Source organism: Protobothrops mucrosquamatus, unplaced genomic scaffold, assembly GCF_001527695.2.
Source record: "Protobothrops mucrosquamatus isolate PMUCROS unplaced genomic scaffold, P.Mucros_1.0 scaffold275, whole genome shotgun sequence".
NCBI lineage: Eukaryota > Metazoa > Chordata > Lepidosauria > Squamata > Viperidae > Protobothrops > Protobothrops mucrosquamatus.
Genome location: NW_015386619.1, coordinates 885,468 through 909,928, shown reverse-complemented (window position 1 = coordinate 909,928; position 24,461 = coordinate 885,468). Strand labels below are relative to the sequence as shown.

The following is a 24,461-nucleotide window of genomic DNA, read 5'->3' as shown; positions in this document are numbered from 1 at the left end:
GAATTAAATCTATTTTCTTTATTCTTGTAAAAAGGAATGACTATGGCCTCATTCCACTCAGAAGGAAAACATGCTATGCTGTATTTATTTGCCTTTAGTAACTCTCCAGGGATGGCATCACCTCCATGAGCTTTCCAGGTGTCAATTGTGCAATGGGATCCTTAACCTCATCTGTAGACCTAGAGGGCTATTTGAGAGGTACACCTCTGGGTTATTTAATAATTCTAAGCTGAAAAAGCTTTGAAAGTAATTCTCCAAATATCTGCAGATATCTGGAAGACAGGACTGAGCGATTCCCCATAAGAGACAGTTAACTAGCATCAGAACAAGGCAGGAATCATAAGCTTAGCTTCTGTAATTAATCTCCCCAGATCTTCTCTCAATGGTAGCTCTTTCTTAGATTTTAAAAGATTAGCTATTTTTTTTTGCTCTCTGAGCATTGAAAGGAGCTTAATTAGTTGCCAGATTGAAAAGTATAAACTGCAGTGAGAAGGACATTTTTTGCTTCATAATGATCTGTATCCAACCAAAGATTGGATCTCACATAAGTGGGGCTAAAGCAAGTTGATGGGAATCTAGTCAGTGGGGCAGAGTTATCTTAGTTCTCCATATAACAGAAACATGCCAGCTAAAATTAATATCAGTGATATTAAATAATTGACAAATATTCACCATTTTTTGTAATCAACGGTGTTTATTTGGGTTTTAAATGTAATTTTATATCAGGAGGCCTTTGTCCCCAATTAATTCTGTTGAACAACAGCTTACAATACCCTTAAATTGCAAGGTCAAATTTTTCACATCTCTAGTATATACAATTAGGAGACTGCCACAAAAGGCAAGCCAATTCAGGCAATATATTTGCAACTATTTTCACATGACAGATCAAATATAGAACTATGGGCACAAAGGCTTTGCGAATGTGCAAAAGACAAAGATTGTACAGATGAGAAAAAATGTTCCTTTCTTTTTTCAAAAACAAAATGCAAAGAATACCCCTGAAATTATTGTAAATCCACTATCATTGTTTGGACAGGAGGGAAAGGAAAGCAAGCCTGATATATTAAACACCGAAAAAGAGGGAGAAACCCTACATTGAAATTCATTTTTTAAGAAAAAAATCACTACAACAATTGTAATGAATATTCCATCTTAGTCAATTCCATCCTTGTGTGTGTAATTTCTTCATTAAGAGCTGGACAGATAATGACAGTGATAAATAAGGCCTTTTGGTCTTCTGCACTGGTGGAAGTTGATTGAACAGATTACAGGAGATAAGAAATAAACATTTTTAAAAATGAGTTCCTGTACTAAGCAAAATTATAGGAATTTGGAGCTTCTGAAAGTTGACTTCATGCTGTGCAAGCTGAACTGGTTTAGTCAGTATAGCATGAAGATGACTTCCATAAGACAAAGAAAACCTTACATGTACTCCTGTTTCACCTAGCATTCAGAGCAAAGGGCAAATATTTTCACCTTGATAATTTTCCAAAGATTCTTCTGTCCCCCCCCCCCCCAGAAATGGTTGACTATTTAAATTCTTAGTCTGAACCATATAGCCAGAGCTCTCAGTCTCCAAATCCTCTAATGGAGCATGTCAAAGTAAAACAAATGAAAACTATGGAGTCCTGTAAGGATTAGACTAAATCCAATTAAAAAAGAAAAAGAAGAAAATAGTCAAGAAGATCTTAGTTTATGAGAATTGGGCCAAATGATAGATAGATAGATAGATAGATAGATAGATAGATAGATAGATAGATAGATAGATAGATAGATAGATAGATAGATAGGTAGGTAGGTAGGTAGGTAGGTAGGTAGGTAGGTAGGCAGGCAGGCAGGCAGGCAGGCAGGCAGGCAGGCAGGCAGGCAGGCAGACAGGCAGACAGACAGACAGACAGACAACCTTTATTGTCATTTTTTACTGTAGGCACAATGGCACACATTAAAAATGAAATTTAGTTGCTTGCTCTCAAGGTGTACACAAATGCTTACAATAACTGCTATAATGTCTATAAACCTAAATATTAAGGAATTTGATGGATACTATTCTATTCCCCAAATGCCATTACTTATTATTTGACAATAATCATATATATTTACTCCTGAAACTTTATTATAGAATCAATGTAGCAGCAGCATCACTAGTATTTTAGACATGTTTTTTCAGAAGTAAATTGTATCTTGTTCAAAGAAAAAGTAACTATATCCAAGAATGTAGCCTAAACAAAAATATGGAAAGTTTTAAAATTTAGGGGTGTTTTTTTTAAAAGGAGTGTCAAAGTTTAGATAAATAAATTATGTGATGTTGGCATACTGGAAAAATATGCCCTCCACACTTAGTTTCACATAATTAAACAGGACTGAGCAATAAAAAAGAGCAAATTATGTATAATGCTTACAAAATGCAACGAATAGCCAATGTACAAATTACAGCTGCAATCTCATAGCAAGTTATTAACTGTGCATAACTGATAGGAGGATTGTGTCTTGGGATTTAATTTTACTCCTTCGACTGTGCAAATGTGCACAATTATTTGCTCTCTCTGTATACTTTAAGTTGGACTTAAATTTATATTATAGGCTCCTATTGTGAAAGTGAACATTATAAATGCCAGGATGATTGTTGGTAGGTCCCTTCATGACATGCTCAGATATCTCACTTGTGCTGTTTAATTCTTATTAGCATATGGTGCAAGTTCGAAGAAGAAGTAATTACACTCATTCTTTTCCGTTTTAAATTCACATCTGCTGCATACGTGATAGTCATTTGACATAAGCTAAATTTTGTTTCAGAAAATAAGTATCTGTAGCTTTGCAGAAACCTGAGGTGCCATGTTATATCATCATATAAAACAGAAAAATGGGTCACAATATTTAATTATTATTTTTCTTTCCATTTGTGAGTAGTTCTCAGAAACTGCCTGCAGTTTTCTTGGCAGGGTTTTTCAGAAACGGTTTGCCATTGTTTCCTTCCTAAAATTGAGAGAAAGTGACTGGCTCAAAGTCACCTAGCTGATTTTGTGCATAAAGCAGGACTACAATTCACAGTTTTCCAGTTTCTAATCCGATACCTTAACCACTATACCAGGCGTAGGCAACCGTGGCTCTTTTATGACTCGTGGACTTCAACTCCCAGAATTCCTGAGCCAGCCATGCTGGCTCAGGAATTCTGGGAGTTGAAGTCCACGAGTCATAAAAGAGCCAAGGTTGCCTACCCCTGCACTACACCAAGGGAGTGGGAGGGAACAGATTGAGATTGAGGTATCATTAATACAACATTAAAGATGGTATTTTTGAATCTGATCAACAATCCTGGTCTAATTCCTTGAAGCTCATGAAAAAGGTAGAAAAAGAAAAGTGAAGTTTCCAGTGGTCTTCAAACTCCACCACAACTTAGTGCTTATCCACGCTACTCAATTGCCCCATTGCCAGAATGAGAAAATAACTGTTTCTAGAAGAAAGAAACAGAAATCATCCTCTATTAATTCTCCACTCACCATCAGTTACCTCGGGATATATTTTTCCGGTCTTCATGAAGCACATTTTTCCATGGTTGCCACCTAAGACTGCTTTTCACCATTTAAGATACCATGTTTCAATTTGCTGTAGCCTGATCCCAGTAGTCATTTGGCTATTTTCCAGAATGTCTTCAACTGAATCCATGTCCACATTGCACTCTAATAGTTTATGTCCTTTTCTTTACAGAAATGTGTTGAAATAACACATATAGAAGGTTGCTGATAAACAAAAAGCCAGACAGAAATGCAATTTTTAAAAACATTCTTATTTTTGTATTGTTGAGCTGATTTTCCCCTTGGGCTTTAAAGGAAAGAAAAAGTCCAGTAGTGCACCTTTTAATTCTTTTACCAGTCACTTGAGGTACAAGGTTATTGCCCTCAATTCTCAACTAAGATCTATTTAGTCATAGCTGTTTGGGGTATATCTGGTGTCTGGAAAAGTAGTGAAACTATGACCCGCTGGAATTGTTTTTATTTGTATGCACTTTGGAACAAGAACAAGACTTTAAAATCACTGAGCCACAGAGGTACTCGGGGACATTAGATTGTCAATGTAGAAGTTATAGACACTAGGGCAGCTGCTGGATCTCCAAAATGTTCTTCTGCTCCTTTATAAACTTCTTCTTGGAAGACTTGTTGGAATATACTGTAGATAATTTTGGATGATGCATCAAAAAGTCCAGTAGTGCTTAGAAACAGAAAATACTGTAGCCCCTTGAATTAGATAATAATAATAATAATAATAATAATAATAATAATAATAATAATAATAATAATAATAATAATAATAATAATAATAATAATAATAATAATAATAATAAAGTTGGAAGGGACCTTGGAGGTCATCTAATCCAACCTCCTGCTCAGGCAGGAAACCCTATACCATTTCGGACAAATGGCTGTCCAATTTCTTCTTAAAAACTTCCAGTGTTGGCGCATTCACCGCTTCTGGAGGCAGGTTGTTTCACTGGTTAATTGTTCTAACTGTCAGGAAGTTTCTCCTTAGTTCTAGGTTGCTTCTCTCTTTGGTTAGTTTCCACCCGTTGCTTCTTGTCCTGCCTTCAGGCGCTTTGGAGAATAGCTTGACTCCCTCTTCTTTGTGGCAGCCCCTGAGATATTGGAACACTGCTATCATGTCCCCCCTCATCCTTCTCTTCGTTAAACTAGACATATCCAATTCCAGCAACCGTTCCTTATATGTTTTAGCCTCTAGTCCCCTAATCATCTTTGTTGCTCTTCTCTGTACTCTTTCTAGAGTCTCAACATCTTTTTTACATCGTGGTGACCAAAACTGGATGCAGTATTCCAAGTGTGGCCTTACCAAGGCATTGTAAAGTGGTATTAATACTTCACATGATCTTGATTCTATGCCTCTGTTAATGCAGCCTAGCACTGTGTTGGCTTTTTTTGCAGCTGCAGCACACTGCTGGCTCATATTTAAATGATTGTCCACTAGGACTCGGAGGTCCCTCTCACAGTTACTACTATTGAGCAAGGTACAGCCAACTCGCCACAGGACAATTCAACACTGTATTAATCATTTCATTCAGTCACTTTTATTATTGGTGACCATGTTTTCATTGAAATTATTGAGACTCTTGTATTTCTGGATTGACTTTATTGTCTTATTATTGGCCACAGTTCCAGTGAAATTAATTTAACTTTTGTATTGTTGAATTGTCCTGTGACACGCTGTCCCACAGTGAAGTGATCATAGTGAATTGTCCCATGGTGAGTTGGCCACAGCGAGTTGTCCCATTCCATAAAAGAAACACCAGGCACATTTTGAAAGGAACAGATCTACAGGTTTTCTCAAAATGACTTGTGGACAGCTTTGTCGAATGAAATCTAATATCATTTATCCTTCTCTGCACAAAAATATTTGTTTAAAATCCCACAATAGAACAGAAGACAGGCATGAACAGTAAAAGAGATCAGGACAGGAAAAAATAAAATATTAAATCAGGTAAGCCCCCCATTCTTGGGCTTTGCTAGCACAATATTAAATTTGCTAATATTTGCTTTGCAACTAAGAGCAAATTGATGTGAATATTTGACATAGAGTCCACTGTAAAGGGTAAAGAATTATAGGCGATTTTACCCATTCTCAAGCTATAGTAAAGTTGTGTTTTTCATAAAACCTGTTTTCTGTAGGCATTTTATACAGTTCTTATTCTCTTCAAAACAGGAGTCATCTAATGAAATCATGATATCCATTATTTGGCCTAGCATTTAAGTCACTCCTTATTTTTCTATCATTAGGGATCAAGGGCATCCACAATTTACATTGCAGTTAATATATCATTTAATAAAATCTTGAAGAATCTACTAGTAAAGTTTCTAAATGTAGGGGAGCTTATGTCTGGTCTTTCAAATGCAACAATAATTGTTAGATTTCAGTTACAAAGAAATGGTTCCAAAGTTATTCTATTAGAAATGACTCTTGAATAGCCAGATTAATTATCTGTCTGTGTGACCTCAGTATCTGCATTTCCTAACATTTTAATGATTTTGATTTTGTACCAGTAAATTGCCTACAGGGTTGCAGCAGGTAAGCATCAAAAAATGGAAAGATTTCATATTATAATACAGAGCCCAACCCAGGTAATGAACACCATTCATAATGAGTACCAAGAAACCAACTATTGCCATCTGTCTGAATCCCCAGGACAAACAAGCATGATAAATGACATCATAGTAGATAAATACTTATACCTGTAGAAATTCACACAACCTCCTAATGTGCATTCTTTTATTTACTTCAAAATATAAGAAACCTACCTACTATGTTTGAGATTTCTTCTGCTCATTTGGCTGAATATGGTCTTAGTATTCTGCCCCTAACGAGTAGTAGTAAAGCATATTGTTTGTTTCAAACAGCACCATATTGTCCTTGCTGGTAGTTGAAAAGTTTTTACCATTTCAACAACTTCAATATAGTTATATAAAATAATATTAACCTTGAGCCAATTATTGTAAATTTAAGTGACCCTGATAATGCCATATCTATTTTTAGATGCAAATCACTTAATAAAACATACAAACTACATAACTAACAGTTTTTCTTTAAAAGCTATTTGAGTCAGACATATTTTTAATAAATTGGGTTTTTGTAGCAATTTGATTTTTTTCAACAAACATAATTACTTTGACTTTGTATTCTTATATAATAGGATATTAACCTGTACTGCAATCCTTACATGGTGCTTCTACACAGAATGCTTAATTTCAACTCCTTGCATGTTCCTCGCTCTCATTTTTGCCCCAGGAAAAGGAAAGAAGAAAACTACATTTAAAAATAAACCAAATGAAATTTATTTTTAAAAAACCTGATATGCCTTATTACTTGATCATCAGCTTTGAGTGCTGGTAGATGAAACAATGGTACAGTTAGATAATTATGGTCTCAAATGATTTAATTTTTTTTTCATTTAAGACCCAAATGACCGGACTGAAATTATCATATTTTGGACAAATTATGAAAAGATGTAGCTCCCTTGAAAAGTCCGTAATGGTTGGAAAATGAAAGGAAAGTGAAGTGAAAAGAACAACCAGGTGAATGCATCTGATTATAGTAAAGGTAGTCCTCAACTTACAACAGTTTATTTAATGGCCATTCAAAGTTACAACAGCACTGAAAAAAGTGACCGTTATGACCATTTTTCACAGTTATGACTTTTGCAACATCCCCATGGTCACATGATTAAAATTCAGATGCTTGGCAACTGGTTCATATTTATGACTGTTGCTGTGTCCCGAGGTCATGTGATCACTTTTGCTGACCTTCTGACAAGCAAAGTCAATGGAGAAATCAGATTCACTTAACAGCCGGGTTACTAACTTATCAACTGCAGTGATTCACTTAACAACTGTGGCAAGAAAGGTCAAAAAATCACTTAACAACAGAAATGTTGGGCTTCATTGTGGTTATAAGTTGAGAACTACCTCTAGTGATGGATGCACTGTTAGAAGACCTGAATGGCCATACTGAGGATACATCATTCTGGATAAGATCTATCTAAATAGTTGCTAAAGTTAACACTGAGTTTATAGCACAGTCAATTTTATAGGAAAGTCATGTTTCTAGTAGCAATGGGTTGTACTCAGGCTTTGATGAGCCAATTTTTCTGTATTGAGGTGTTTATTCTGTTCATTTTGCAAAGACTCCAAATTTTATGATGTTGTAAAAAAATAAAAGTTTGGCATGATTTTCTCCCCTGACTTCTAACCCATCCAACAACTAAACTATTCCCAATATCTGAGAATCACTCTCTGTTCATGTTTTATACTAGGATTTATCTACATATTTATTTCCTTAAATATGGGATCCTAGCCTACTTTTATTCATTAAAACTGAGAAAGGTTTTGGTAGACTTTTGCAATATATGAATAAGGAAAATATATTTTCAGATCTCCAAGATTAAAAGGTGGCCCGAGGAATGTATTCCATTATAAGAATACTAGACAACCTGTGCCTTGCTGGGTGAATGTTTCAAAGATATTTCCTTATCTAAACAGAGAAACAGAATAATCACAGACAGGCAAAAAAGCAGTGGGATTGGGAGTGACATCCAGCTTTCTGTTGATTTCCCCATTGAATTTTCTTGTGGGATGCTAGCAGGGAGCATCACATCCTTCCTTTCTCCCTTTCTTCCTTTCTTCTTTTCTTCCTTTCTTCCTTCCTTCCCTTTCCCTCTTTATTTCTTTCTTCCTTACTGTTTCCCCTTCCCTCCTTCCCTTAAATATATGAATGATTACTTTTTGAACAAAGGAAGGTGCCAGCACAATTAAAATACATGTGTAAATAAAGTTTTAACAATAAATATAGAATTCTAAGGAACAATGCAGAGAAGTAATTATTCCAACCTAGTGTCTTTTTTAAAAAAATGTTGGAGAAGCAGATTGATGATCCAAACCCACTGGAAACAGAGGGGGTTAAATGCCAGTTTGCTTCATTCCATAATATGGCTCAGTGGGCTTCTCATCACTCTCAGTGGAAGCCTGATAAACGCAAATGCAATTCCACTACACTTTGTGGAACAAATTGCAAAGGAAAACTCAAAAACATTGGATTTCAAATTTATAGTAGCTGGCTAAAATGAACCCACATTTACTGGATATACAGTAGCTTGGAAAGCTCCCTGCTGTGTTTTGCTTGCTGTTGTCAAAAGCTAGAGTTGTGTATTGGCCAGAAGAGCCATGTAGTCCTATAACTATCTTGGTTATGCTGAATTCAGAAGCACCTGCATTCCAAGAGCTTTATATCTCTTCTCCCTTAGATAACAGATAACCCTTTATGTTGCCAGTTGCTTCTAAGTCAATGTCTCACATAATTCTATTGCTCAGACTATTATTCACCAGTTGAGAAACAAACCTCAGAAGGACAAATTATTATTTCCTGGTTTTAAGCCAAGATTTTAGTATTCAGGAGTCCCAGTCCTCATTCTTGCCCAAAATATAATTAAAGGAATAGTGCTCAAAATTGTCACAAAACCTGAAAAAGACAAGCGTAAGTACATTGTAGACACATGAACTAAAATTTATTGCCATCCCTGCTTCCCCAGATTTTTAAAAAAATTATCTTTAGTAACTAGCTTCAATAGCTAGATTCTGTGCCACAACACTAAAGATTAATCAGAATCTAATCCATTATAGCTATTTTACACAATTAATGCACCAAATCTTTGATATTATTTTGTTGCATTTTCCTATCTAAAGATAATTTAAGATAATATAATATAATTAATATTATATTATAGTTTAGGCCAGTGGTGGCGAACCTATGGCATGGGTGCCAGAGGCGGCACTCAGAGCCCTCTCTGTGGGCACGCGTGCCGTCGCCCCAGTCCTAGGCCTTCAGCTGGGTTTTATAAAACCTTTTCGCTTTAGGCCTCCGCCGCTGTGTGCAAAAAAAAAAGGGTTCAATCAATCAGTCAATTTCAACTTCTTGCGGGGGAAAAAAAGATCTTGCAAAATTGGAATTGATTGATTCAACATTTTAGTCCCACCCAGTCTGCCATTACCACCGCAACCACGCCCACCCAATGGGCCACACCCACCCGGCACCCAACGATGCATAAGTGGGTTTTGGGTTGCAGTTTGGACACTCTGTCTCTAAAAGGTTCGCCATCACTGGTTTAGGCCGTGTTCTTATCTATGCATGAGTGACAGATAGGATGCCAAATTATGATTTTAACATAGATTTTGTTATTTGTTATTATTCTATTTTAAAACTTTTAACTAAATATTCCATGAGTATTTTTAACTGTACTGATCTTTGACTGTAATAAACATTTTACATTTTTATGTTCAATATTTAAGAGAAACCATGCAGATGACATGTAAATTCCTTTACTGTTTTTCAAATCTGAAGTGTGTTAAGTCTATTCTCATCTCTCTTATATTATTTTTGATATCCTCATTTTTATCTTCCTCTTTCCAGATGTCTTATATACCAGAAGTATTATAGCTATCAACATGATAGAAGCAAGATATATTCAATGCAATTATAGTTCTCTCAAGATACATTTTGAACTATAAAAACAATCATTATCCATATTATCAAAAGGTGATAATGTGAGATTAATTCTATGGCTAGTATTTATGAACTGTCACCTATATATCTTACTGACAGTTTTCTAAGTATCTAAACTTTAAGCCATTAGAAATTACACTATTTTTGCCCACAGAGTAAAATAAAATTATCTTTCTGTTTTGGGGATTGAATGATTAATCTAACTGATGCTCATAATGAATGAAGTTTTTTGCTCAACATAATTTCTCCCATATGAACTCCAGTTGATTTGATGCTAATGTTAACTTTTTGTTTGTGTGTGCCTTGTATTGTATCATGACAAGAAGCAATCCATATATGTTCAATAATTTCTCACTGTTTAGTTTTGAATGCTGGTTTTTAACATTTTGGGAAACCCAAGGTTTAAGTCAATTCATTTCAGATTACACACATAATGAAAAGTTGGGGTCTTTTCACATAACAAGATGCAGTTTTCTATCTATCTTTTTTTTTTTTAACTCAGCTTTGGATGTTTTACTCTTTTGCTGCTTCAGTATGACCAAAGAAAAACATTCTGATTTAACCAGGCTTTTAAATCAGAAAAATTATAGATTAACAAAGCATGTAAAAAGTAATACTGTAGAAATACTGTATTCCCAGACTGTTAAATCTAAATAAATTTGCCTTTCCTCATTCTGAAACTGCTGTTTGTGGACAAAGACATTAATATTACCTGCATGTATATGAACTACCCTAGATTTCTTAATGGTGTTCTCCTATCCCTGAAATGGCTTTTTGCTAACAGTGTAATGCAGGGATGTCAAACTGCCGGCCCGTGGGCTGGGCGTGTCATCCAGAAGCCGCACCTACCCCTTTGCCGGCAATGGCAAAACCGTCCCGATACGTTGCGCGATGTCACGTGACATCGCGAGTTTGACATGTCTGGGTAATGCATAGACATCCTATAGGATCTGAAAGCAAGAAAGAAGATTACTTTTTATACTTTTATTTATTTTAAATCAATTTTGGCCAATTGGAAGATTGCTTCTCCTTAGGAGTACAGAAAACTATATATGAAGACTTACAGGATTCAGGAAAAAAATAAACAGAAGGGCAATGAACAAAACACAAGTTATCTTAGTTACAACACATTACCTCTGAATTATTGCTGCATCTGTGAATCTCTGCAGGATCAGCAAAAAAAATATTTGCTTCAGGTGAATATTGCTTTAGGGTAAAATTAAAATCCGGCACATTTTATAAATTCTGTAAACCCATATAGAGATGCTATTGGGCCTCATTGCACCCTGTGCAAAATGAGAAAAAGTTGGATTAAGAACTCCAGTAACACCTACATTTCAAACACATTTTCTTGGAATGTGAAGTTGTATTAAACTCAGTGGAAATTACAGAATAATCAATGCCATCAAACGCCTTCAAATATATTGTCAGTTTTTTCCCCCATATGCTTACAAAATATGTCCTTATCTATGTGGTTTAGTCCTCACAACAGCCAATAATATTGCAAATCTATTGCCTGACTATATCAGTTTCACAGCGCTGAATCATCCCTAAATATCAACACATGTACTTGTTTTTGCTGGAAAGCAGAAATAGAGCTATTTCATTTTTGTGCCTCCTTAAACCAAAATGTGGATTTTCACATTTAAAAACCCTATCCCAAATCATTTTTTAAAAATATGTTGAAAAAAGCTGTCCACCACCATCTATTTTGCCACCTGAGCATTTTATCATATTCAATCTTGTTTTATATAATTTCTTTTTGCAATGTTTGCTGTTTCACTTAAGGCATGCTAAGCTTTGGCAATTTTGAAATTACCAGGAAAACCAAATATGACTGTCAGTATTTCCAATTTCATTTATGTATTCTTGATATTTCATGTAATTTCACACTTTAACCATTTGAGAAGTATCTGGACATTTTATTTCTACAAAGGAAAGCAAGACCATCCAGCATTCATTCAATGAGATGTAAAGCTACTTGCATTAATTTACATCACTAGCCATTGAACTTAATATAATTTCTGGGAACTTCCCATGGTTTCAAATAAGAGTTTTCCCATCCTACTAGATGATATTAAGGAGAAAATAAGACATCTTTTTCATGCAAATTAAATATATAAATGCAAGAAACATATGGTGGTAAGGCTGAATGGAGCCAGAAAACTGAATAAAATCTTACCCAATCAACTTTCTCAAAAGTCACTGGAAACCCATTCTGTTCATAAAGCAGTTTTTCCTTCACATTTAGTAATATTGCAAGGACATTGCAGACTCTCAAAAATCTCATGCAACTGAATTTACTTTCTTACACCAAACACTAATGAAAAAGTTAGTACAATAATCTATACATCTCAAAATAACTATTTCACCTGAAGAAAATTAACTTGAACTAATGTTGATGCTAATCTATTCTGTTAGTGGTATCCAAAAACTAATTATGTTTTCCAATGAAGTATTTACAAAAGTGTTTGATGGCTGGATTCTTTCCCAAACCTTTAGCCATACATTTCAGTCATCTCCAGACCAAGAACGATATATGTAGAACTGAACCGTTACTTAAACTAACATCTCATTGAAACATACTGTTAACTTGGCTACAACTGATATATTCCACCAGATCATTGCATGTCTACTCATGGATAATTTAAATATAACATTGCAAAATAATAATTTTCATGCAGTAAGTGTGCTATCTGTCTCTCTGAAGTCAGAATCAAAGCATGTTTGTCTATCAGTAATAACCAATGTTTCAAAATACCAATATCCTTAATAAAAACAACTCTTGCAACAGTCTTCCTTGATGTGTAACAGTCTCTCTTGCAAACAAGTTTGAAAGAAATGAATTCATGATAGATACAATTTGAATGTAGCTAAAAAAAGAAGTAATGAAATGAAGAGTCTGTAGCACCAATAGGAGTTATCACTCTTTTACATTGGATTGACTAGAAGAAGAATGATACATCCTAAGACTTTGGTTGTTTCACTGTTTTAACTAGGAACAATCTCCAGAGAAAGACAGTAGCAGAAACTCCAAAACTATATGCTTTAAACATATCCATCATTTATTCCTTTCATATCTATCATTTATTTCTTTCATTCCTTTCCTTCCTTTCAATATATACAATATGGCAATTCAGGTAGTCTTTGACTTACAACCACAATTGCAACCAAAATTTGTTACTAAGCAAGGCAATTGTTAAGTGAGTTGCACCAAATTTTAATATATTTTTTCATGGTAGTTAAGTGAATCACTACATTGTTAAGCAAATCATGTTTTTGTTAAGCAAATCCAGCTTTCCCCATTGACTTTGTCACAAGTCAGCAGGAAAAGTTGCAAATGGTGATCACATGACCAGGGACATTACTTTATTGTTGTTAAGTGCCCAAGTTTTGATCACATGACTGTGGGGATGCTGCAACAATCATAAGTGCAAGGACCAGTCATAGCACAGATCATTATTTTTTTTCAGTGCCATTGTAACTTCGAACAGTTGCTAAACAAATGTACAGGAAAATAAACAACTGCAGAAATTCATGGTTTGGAATGTTTAATCCTTTCCTTATTTGCACTTTAATTACTAGAATTGCCATCCCCAACAGTGCTCCTTTTCCAGACAATATTTATTAATTAAAAAGCAATGGTAACTACAAGGTTGAATGAAATGTCTGCACCTTCGTATATTTTCAAGCTTGTCACACAAAAATTCACATTTTATCTCTTCAGACAGGTCATAACAGTCCTTTCTACTTATTTGAGTCAAACAGATATCCATAGATATATTCCTTACATTTTGAAAAAGGTTAATGTTGCATGATACTAAGCCTGGGCTTATATGGCAGATGGGAAAAATAGTGAGGTCCTGTTTTGCAATTGCCTCTTGGGCAACTCATGATGTATGAGGCCTAACATGGTCTTGTTGCAAGGAAACTTTCTTCTTGTGCTTCCAAACTTTTTTTATTTTTATTTCAAAAATTTGAGTGTTTTAATGTAATATTCTAAGGTATTAATAGTACTAGATCCAAAGAAATCTACGCAAGTAACAATATTTGCATTTCAAAAACTGTAACCATACGTTCTCTTACCAAAACTTGCATTTTTATACTTTTTAATAGATGAGGCTCTATAATTCATATTCCATGGATTGAAATTTTCTTCTGGGTCATCATAGTCAGCCCATGTTTCATGTGCTGTCATAACGTTGTGAAGAATTTTCTCACCTTTGTTCTCATAACAGCTGACAACAATTGCTGGCTAATTTCAATTCTTCAAGTTTCATTTCTGCCATCAGCATGTGAGGAATTCATCTTGCCACAAAATTATTAATGCTGAAGATCATAAATAATGTGACCCATACATTTCTGTGAAATGCCAAAGGGACAGCAATTTCCCTTTGAGTGATCTATTGATTGTCCTTAATCAGTTCATCAATTTTCCATACAAAAACATTTGCTATCACAGGTTATCCAATTCATTCTTAATAACACAAATCATCTCTTCCCAGTTCACCATCTTTACATGTTTTTTGACTCAGCATAATGCAGTACTCAAGTTAATATAATCCCTATAAACTACTTGAATTTGATAGTGAATTTCAATTGAAAGAACACCTTCACCAGTCAAAAATTCATTTGTGGCATATTGCTTAAAGTTCACTGATGAGTATTCACAGCAGGTTTCTATTTCACAAACAAGAGCAGTACAACCTTTTCTCACATCAACTTTCTGTCCACTCTAGTGAAAGAAAGATACACATCAGGGAAAGAAATGAACACCTCATACACTTCTAGTATGTTAGAATGTCATCTGTTCATGATTTAGATAGAACATAGGCATAACTTTCATTTAATCCTTGTACATCTTTGTACATTAGTAAATGCAACAAACACAATGCAACAAATACAAATCCAAAGGCCTCAGTAGTATAATGCATTACATTATTAGAACAATCAGAATTCTTTAGCAACAACATACTACTATAATGGGAACTAAACTTCAAAATTTAGCTTCTTTTGCCCTTGTAATTCCAACTTCTATAAATTCAGCTCCTATTAGGATAACAATAACAAAGTTTTTTCTTGATTTCAATAAAGTATAATGGAATGTTTGAAAAATATGGGTTTTTTTAAGGAGAAAATGGGTTAGTCATATAAAGGAAGCTACCATAATACCTTACTGGTTGCACACACACATAACACGTCATTCAGTATTTGTTTTAACCAAGTTTGATTGCAGAAGCCATAGTGGCCGGCTTCTATATAACAGTAAATCATAAAACTCATTTTACAAGTCAAAGCAGCTAGATTCACAAATCACCCAGAGCCAGAATAAATCACATTAAGATTTCGTATAATATGTAAACTCAGCCACTACAAAGTTAGTCTTGTTCCTGCCTTAAGATTTATTTTTACAGATTACTATGAAATAAATGTTTCTTAGAACTCGTAGAACCAATCAGTTGCATATTTTATTCCCTCTTTAAAAAGTAATTTTCTAATATTTACACATACAAATATGAACAAGCCCCGAGATTTAATTTCTTCAGACAGCTCTTTGGATTTTTTTTCTCACTCTTGTTAAAGATAGTGGGAAGAATATTTAATTAAAACCTAAAAGAGATGCCTCCTTCTTTTGCTAGTAACTGTGTTAGATCAATTAAATGGGTAAGTAGAAGCTGTCCCCAGAAGGAGTATCATGTGATCCTGTATTGATTAAGACTGCAGTGGAATGTTATTTGCAATTGCATTGCATAATGGCAATCAGGAAGTAGCTGTCATGCTTTCAAAAGACAAATTGCTGGCATCTGAGACAATTCATAGGCTCCCTTTCTTTTTGCTGTTCTCAAGTCACAGTTAATGCATGTTCTACAGGGATTAGTTTCTTAAATCTGTCTCCTTCACTGTCTTCGGCAGTTAAAAGAGAGAAAGAGAGCTCTATAATTTGGATGACCCTGTATTAGAGACGATGTTAACTAACTACAATGTCTGTCAGCATTTCTTAATTTCATATTATTTAATAGGATGAAATTTTTAACAGAATCAAATAATGTAATCAAAGAAATATGCAGCAGCCTATATCACTAAAGACAGAATTGTAGTCAAAGATGATTCAGAATTATGTATTATTACCTCAAAATCTTCATTTCTGTGGCATAACTTTATGAAGGATTGATTTCATACAACATTGTGGACCTATAATTCAAAGAGATGAGTGGTCTGTGAATAATAAGTGTTTTTCCTGAGCAATTTCAGGAATAAGAAGCAGCTATCTTACCAAAGATGTGTTTATAGAGGGGCTAAAGTCCACCCAAATATGGCAAGCAAAGGAATATGTTGAAATTAATATTAATTCTTTTTAAAGTTGCTGAGCAACTTTATCTCCATGTATTAGCAAAGGAAGATTAAGCTTCATTTTGCATTATGTTTTTTACAAACCAGGTTGTATAGAATCATATAGCTATCCACTTTTCAAATGCATCTTAATAAGAGTGTTTTGGAGCTAGGTGGTGACGCTCTCCTTTTCTTTTCATCTCTAACAAGTCAACCTGATCAGGCTTCTTTTTCTGGCTGTGATTCACAGGCTCTTAAGAATGAAACAGAATTTTAATGTTCTCAAGACTGAAACACAGTATTCTTTTTTACTGCAGACAATTAACCCATGCAGCTGAGTGCCATGATTATACCCAAGGAAAAATGAGCAGAGTTTGATATGTTTCATTCCTCCTAGTCACAAGGAGCAGGATTATAAATCTTAATAAGGGGTTAGATTATCAGATCTACACTGCCAAAATTGGACACCTATTATATGGTAGCAATTACAAACAAAAAAAATTCCTCTTAACTTTTTTATTATCTAATGTTGTTCCAACTTTTGCTCTCCAGATCTAATAGCCCTATAAAAGATATTATTCTTAGCATATATTGATCATATTCCCAAATTCCTTGTGTGTCGCAATCACCTTTGACCAATAAAGAATTCTATTCTATTCTATTCAGTGTGCCAACATCAATTGGTTTATCCACCAAATCTTTTTTTAAAAAATGTTGCTGCCTAACGAATTCCAGTTGAATTCATCTATCTCCTACATTTGACAAGTTAAGATGTGACAGGTTTACCTTTCCAGTGTTTATGCTTTACAAATTAAATATATTATGAAGCCCAGGAATAACATAATTATATGTTATTTATTCTGAAGTGAGCTGCTAAATTTCATCCAGGAAAAATTAAAAGCTTGTAAAACTTGAGAGGTTTTCTGGAACTGCAAGCATTGCTGTTTACCTCCTTGGCACTCCTATAAACCAATGTATATGTAAACTGACAACTGATCATCCACGATTCTGTAATTAAACAAAACCAGCCTAGAAGAATATATAATTAATCAGAGGTTGTCTGCGCCATAAGAGTTAATACACCTGGTAGCTATATTAACTTCAGTTAAATCATTCATTATAATGACAGGTTCCTAAACAAAGTTCTCCAGGCAAAACTCTGTACCAACAATTCCAAAATCCAGAAGACTCAAGTCCAAATGTCTTTTAGAAAAGCCATTTTTTTCTTTTCCAAATCCACGTTCAGAATACAGAAAGAACAAATACACAAATCTAAATATTATCAAAAGATTTGATTTTAACCTCTGCATTACTTAGGGTTTAAGTGCCTCGTGAATGACCTCCTTCCTTATAAACCTTCCATTTAAGAAGTAAGGAGGGTGGTGACTAACAGAGAAACTTTTTTTGTTGTGTGCCTCTTATTTGATTTAGAATTCCTTTCCTTAGGAACTTTCTCTGTTTTATTTTTAGAAATGGATTAAGATTTTATTTTCTCAGGCCTTAAATTAGTTGTTAGAACTGCACCATTTATTTGGAAGAAAAATTTAACAGCTTGATTTAGGTATATCTTTAAAAAAATATTGTATCTGTGTTGTTCCAAACACTCCATTAAATAGAAACAATTAAAGTTCCTAAATAATAAATATATTCTTACACATAAATCTAGACCTGCATATGTGATTTATTAGATGTCATCCTTTAAAGGAGTAATTGCTGGTGAACATGACTTAGGGAATACCATTGCAATTAGATCCTGCTTGTAATTTCCTAGGAACAACTGATAGAATTCTGGACTAGATAGGCTTTTAGTATGATCTACAGCTTTTATTATGAGCAGTCACAACTGCTTTTAATTGTATTTTAATCCATTTTTTGCTATTTTTGCTTCTCCCATTACTGTTTTTCACACTTTTCCAGCTTGGATTATCACTGTCATAATGTACTATGTTTTGTGTTTCCTTCTGCTAGAACCTTCCTGATATTTAAGAAAATTTAAAATATGAAATACTTTCAGTTAAGTATCATAGATCAGAATAGACTTATATTAAATTATTATTCATAATATTAAATAATGGTTTTACTTTATAAAATAGCAGTAATGGTCAATCCCGTTACTATCCTTACTCAAAAACTGGTGTGGTCACATATGAGGCAAAATACTTTTGGCAGATGTTAATATACTGTAGTCTAGCAGGGAGCACAACTATTGTATATCTTCATTGAATTCTATCTGGGATGTCATTCCTTCCACTGAGTGTGCAGCTTTGGGAGAGATGCACATGGAGCAGTGAGTAAAGAAGGGGACACAGCTAGATCAGCCAAATCAACCTGGCAATCTATGGAATGACAAATGTTGCAGCCAGAGTAGGCAGATATTACTACTCTAGCTGCATGATATCAAAGTTAGTAATATATTAACAATGGATGTGAGGGTGATCTGGCTGCCACATCTGTCACCTCATGGATCACCAAGTTCATTTGTGTGTCCCCTTCCTTACTCACTGCTCCATGTGCATCCCTCTCAAAGCTGTGCAATAAGTGGAAGATACCTGCCTCTGTTTATAAAAATAGAAAATTAAGATACACTTACCTTAAAAAGTCTTAAAATGTTAGCCACCATGATGGAAACTGAACTCGCTGCTGCACCTATTACCCCAGTTATCTTGTCTGGCTTGGTAAAAATAGGAGGATCTCCATTAGCACATTTCACATCAGACCCATCTTTTTCTATCAAAGCTTGCACAAAAGTTAAAGACTGCTCCAGAGCATAAGTGTCCCTGGAACAGGTATCTAGAATCCGAACACCCAATGTGACATTGGCAAGAAGGTCAGGGTCCTTATTGATCTGATCAATTGCATATAACATTGCCTCAAGCCGATGGATTCCCTTTTCTTTCTTGAGTTCACCACAAGGTACTCCTCTTTCTCCCTTGGCATGGACAGGGAACAATCCTCCCAAGATCACATCTCCATCGAGTCGAATGGAATGAGCATATTCCTGGCCATAAGTTCCTCGTATCATAGGAATTATCCAACAAAATCTGGCTGCAAGCAGGAAAAAATGATGGCAAGATGCTAGAAGCTTGTCCTTGTATACCATTTTTTCTGAAGATGGTGTTGCAATCCAAGATCCAGATTTTCTCCTTGCTACAGGAAGTAGTGGATATTTTGAAACTGTCTCTTCTGAAGGCTATCATCAGTACCCAGCAATTCGGAATATAGGACCTTGTAGTAGGTAGAAAAGAGGAGCTGTTGGCTGATATTTTTAATAAATGTCTTTAAGTAGTTTCTGACATAAAGAATCCATTTCAGTTAAGTATGCCAAGTGGTTTGCTCACTTTTCAAGTTTTTTCGATGACTACAGAGTAATCTTAGAGTAAGTGTTCCCAGAGTCAGGAAAAGGCCACCAATTCAAATCCTTGGATAGTATCTTGTAACTGAAATTCTCCTGAGGTATTAGAGAAAGAGAGAATGTTTAGTTAATTTACCTTAAGGTAGATGTTGCAATTTGTACTACTTCTTTATAGCAGCTTATTTCTGAAATTTTACCCTCATTTTCTCTGACGTTAATGATTGCATTCACACATCAGGCTAAATTGGACCTTGTCCAATTGTGATTTGCAGAACCAGCTAGAAACAAGTCAAAGTCAGTCTTACAAATAACAAAACAACCATGTTTTATTGCTCCGTGTTCTGGTTTGGTTTCCCATCCACCCCTCTTTTTGTTTGGTTACATTTACACTTTTATAGATTAGACAAAAGCTTTGGCAGGGCATAAGAACAAATAAGAAATAGGCTTTTCTTGTTTATTGTAAACAATTTTTTGGATGTCATGGTAAGCTGGAGCAGCAATAATTAAGCCAAAATTTGTACATAGTTTCATATTAAATTTTAAATAAATAATTCACTGACCCATTATAGTAGCCCCATAACTTATGGCTTAGCACCATGTGTGAATTCAGGCCATCTGTCCAGTGTACCATCAACGTGATGCTTTACTCTACAGATTTCATGCCCCATATTCCCTGACTATGTAATTCAATTGCCAGCTTTTACTAATTATCGACCAAGACTCTAATATGGCATCTGTTAAATTTTAATATTGCATTTACCTACAAGATAATGATAAAAAGGATGAGCAATCCAAAGTCTGTGAAAATGTTTTTGACTGAAGTATCATGTGATGATGGTAAAAATATCTCACTGGGATTTCAGGCCAAAATATGTAGTTGAAAATGAAATAGAGGTGGTGTGAAACAGAATTGTCTGTATCAAAGAAGAAAGTGACTGTATTTAGAGAACAAGAATGCATGAAATATGCATCATTCACCTTTCTATTTCAATTTATATTAATTTAAAGAATGTCATCTTATAGGAAACACCAAGTTCCTTTTGCTAATTTAAAAAGTATTCAAACCCAACAAAGTAACCTCCTTGGTACATCAAAAGTATGATGCAATACAGTAATGTAGATTTTGTCTTACTCCATTACATTCAGATTCTTAAAGTACTTGCATTTGAGATAAAGAGTATCAATTTACAGTTGTATAATTATAAAAGCAGAATGTGACTCAGCTAATAATCAAATAGTTGAGAATCACTGGCCATTTATTTAATACTAAACAATTTGTAACCTGTTTTATTCTTCTTTCCACATAATATAGGATTGTGCTGTTTCTTCTCTTCTTACAATCCTCAGGAGAGCCCCAGTAAAGTCACCTCCTCCTCCTTGGTGGAAGTGCCTGCCATTTTGCGGAGGAAAGGAGGAACAAAAGGAGCCATGCACCACAAGGAAAATTGCAACCCTACTTCCCATTCCTAAACCCTACCTTACCACCAAGCATCAATACCACTCTTTTATCCTTCCTTCACTAGCCTTTACCATTAAGAGATTTCAAATTTCAGCCTCAGTTCCAAAGCAATCAATGGCTACTCAACTTCAGCCTCTGCCTTCAGCTGATTGAGTTCAAGGACAAGAGGTAGGCAGGAAAGAAGGCAAGGATACACAACTCCCCATCTTCTCTTGTGCCTTGCAATCTACAGGTTTCTGGAAAATGTAATCAGAAGGGGTGATGGTGCTGAATCAGCCACAAGTTTCCCAAATGTCGTTCCTTCAGGAGTTCTGTATTCCAGAATTCTATAAATCAGTTAATTTGAGTTACTTTGTTTCAATAATTGTTGTCCTATACGTTCTAGTTTCACCCAATTGAAGGTTACAAATAAATAGACACGAGTTTTAGTAGTATATAAATTATCCTATTAGTTTTTTTAATAAAACATCTAAGTCATCATTCTAATAAATTGTATCAACTAATATTAAACTGGTTTTGCACATTACTTTGTACAAGTTATATGTAGGCTTCAGAACTCTTTGGAGACAGAATTTTATGTACTATATATTTAAATTATGTACTATATATTTAAATGTCAACTGAAATCTGAAGATGTCAGATTACCAGACTGTCATGGCTAATAGTTGAAATAACATTTCCTCTCCCTGGGCTACAACTAGAACAATAACTTCAAATTGGAGGTTGAAACAGAAAAATGAGTTTTTCTTTAAAGCTTTTTAGTGAATTAGCTGAAAGGAAAAAAACCTGGCCCATAAAGGGCCTCAGGAAAGCAAGTTCTTTTTCAGAGTGCTGGAAGCAAGATGGGTGTATTATGCAGAGGTCGTGATCCATCTTTCTTTTCCCAAACATTCCATTTGCTATGCAGATCAGAGATGTGCAGTCTAAGATTGGCCTTAGAAATTACAGACATCAGCATGAGTGCCCACATGAGTGCCCACATCTTTTGTCAAAATCATGAAAACAGAGCATCACACTGGAAGCTTGACCCTTTTTGCACTATCCTAAGGCATTAGCCAACAGCTTTTCTTTCTGGTCCCTAGTGAGTGTCCTGAGCTGCCAATCTATTTTGTCACACTAAAAAAGCACGGTGCTTGTGATCTAAGATTCACCATAGAATACCGATAGAATATTGTTCAACCTGCAACACTCTAAATCAGTGTTTCTGAACCTTGGCAACTGTAAAATGTGTAGACTTCAACTCCCAGCCAGAAAAGGAGTTGACGTCTATATGTCTTAAAGTTGCTAAGGTTGAGAAACACTGCTCTAAAATGTTTTAATTCTATGATCCTTGACAGTTTGTCTGCAAGGCTGAGATAGCGAAACTGTAAATGGTGTAAGATTAACATGGTGTAAGAGGCTGAAATACTAAAATACTGCAATGAGGAGCCAATCCCCCCCCCCATTCCCTCCTGAAATCAGCATTTATTGTCCATATAAAGAAAGAGAAGTAAGGAAACAATGAAGCTTGTAACTCATTTCCTGTCATGAGTCTAATATACTGTAAATAAAAAAAGACTTTATTCACCTCAAGTTATAACAATGGGCATAGGAGGATGACCATAGGAGGGAGCCTAAAAATGACCAGAAGACCTACAGCTAAACCCACATTTCTTTTGACATGCCATGATGGACAGATAATCTCTTTCAGTGGCTAATGACATACAGAAGAGGGAGAACAGCAAAGTCAGGAATCAACCAATTACATATTATGAGCTGCACATAGAAAATTAGGAGTGAGTCAGATTTAAGTATAGGCAAGAGAGAAATCAGCAATTAGGACAGCAGTTTTCACAATAATATCATCATCTACTAACTCAACTATGGGAAAAACCCTAGAGAAGCTTCCTCAATGTGACTGAGCATTTGGACTTCAACTCCCAACATTCTCCAGGCAGACTGATCATAGATGAGAATTGAAATCCACAATCTGAAAGGCACTTAGCTTCAGGATACCTCCACCAAGCCATGCTTTTTTAAATCATATTTTTAAATGAACCACTTCTGGCTATTTAATGTGAACCAAGTTCTTATTATTTATAAACCATAATTTTGGCTTAACATATTTATGTCATAAACTAGGGTTTAAAATAATAAAAACTAGGTTCACTTTGAACTAAAATTAAATAACGCTCTTGATGATTTTACTTGATGATTTAACAAAGTAAGTGAACCCAAATATAAACTGTTACTACTACATATGTAATCAGTTAATTAATTAAGGCCTCTCTCATCTGTGATGAGGCAAGAGGGCTGAGCTAGCATGCTTTACAGTGGAGGGAGGTGGGTTGCCACTCAGAAATGTGCCCAACTGGATTTCTAAGTTGCCAGATGTGAGACTCTATTGCTTAAATTGGGCTCTACGGATCAGTTGTGTTAGTTGCTACTTTACCATCTTCTCTGCTGCCTAGCAACTTTCCTGCCTGATCTCCTTGACTTTATATCAGGTGTAGCAGTGCTCCTGGGGGACTTAATCTGCCTTCCTTGGGAGTGGGGTTTGATGTGTCATAGGATTTCATGGCTACCATGACAGCCATAGGCCTATCCCAGATTATCTAAGGCCATACACAGGACAGCCTATATATACCTGATCTGGTCTTCCTGTCAGACCAGTGCAAATGTGATCCGAAAGTGGGGAAGGTTCCTTTGATCCCCCTATCATGGTCAGATCACTTCCTGGTGGCCATGACATTCTCTGGCACTGCCCCTCACTACAGAGAGGCAGGACTTATTTGATCAGTCTATCTCTGGTAACTGATGGACTTGGATGGGTTCCAGAAGGATTTGGGGGTTATTCCTGATGGGCTGCTGCACAATACAGCTGAAGCCTGGTTATCAGTTGGAATGGGGGGAGAGCTTTAGATCATTATGCACCCATATGACCTTTCCCTTGACTTGGATCCCAGCATTTTCCATGCTCTACAGAAGAACTGAGGGAGATGAAATAGGTTAAGAGACATCTTGAGTGCTGCTGTTTGTACAGGCCCTCTGAGATGCCTGAGATGCAATCTTGTCCTGTTTAACAGCAAGTAGTTTGACTCTGCTAGATTTGAGAAGTGGACAAGACTCTGATGACTGTGAGCTTAGCCATCTGCTCTTTAGACCCCTTTCTAGCTGACTAACCCTGTCCGGGAGGTGAGATGTGGGTAGGTTCTAGCAATGTTGAATTCATCCTTGAGGGAAGGGGTTTGCCCCTTTGCTTCATAAAGAGCCATTAGATCAGCTCTC

General features: G+C 35.4%; 1 protein-coding gene across 1 annotated transcript in view; it reads right to left on the bottom strand.

Annotated features, from left to right (window-relative positions):
• The window catches only part of LOC107286328 (metabotropic glutamate receptor 8), a 447,549-nt gene extending 428,066 nt beyond the window's left edge, over window positions 1-19,483 (bottom strand). Inside the window, exon 1 of the mRNA XM_015814679.1 lies at window positions 18,974-19,483. Within this exon, the coding sequence (XP_015670165.1) occupies window positions 18,974-19,483 (510 nt within the window). The remainder of the gene's footprint in view (window positions 1-18,973) is intronic.
• Between the last annotated feature and the right edge of the window lie 4,978 nt (window positions 19,484-24,461).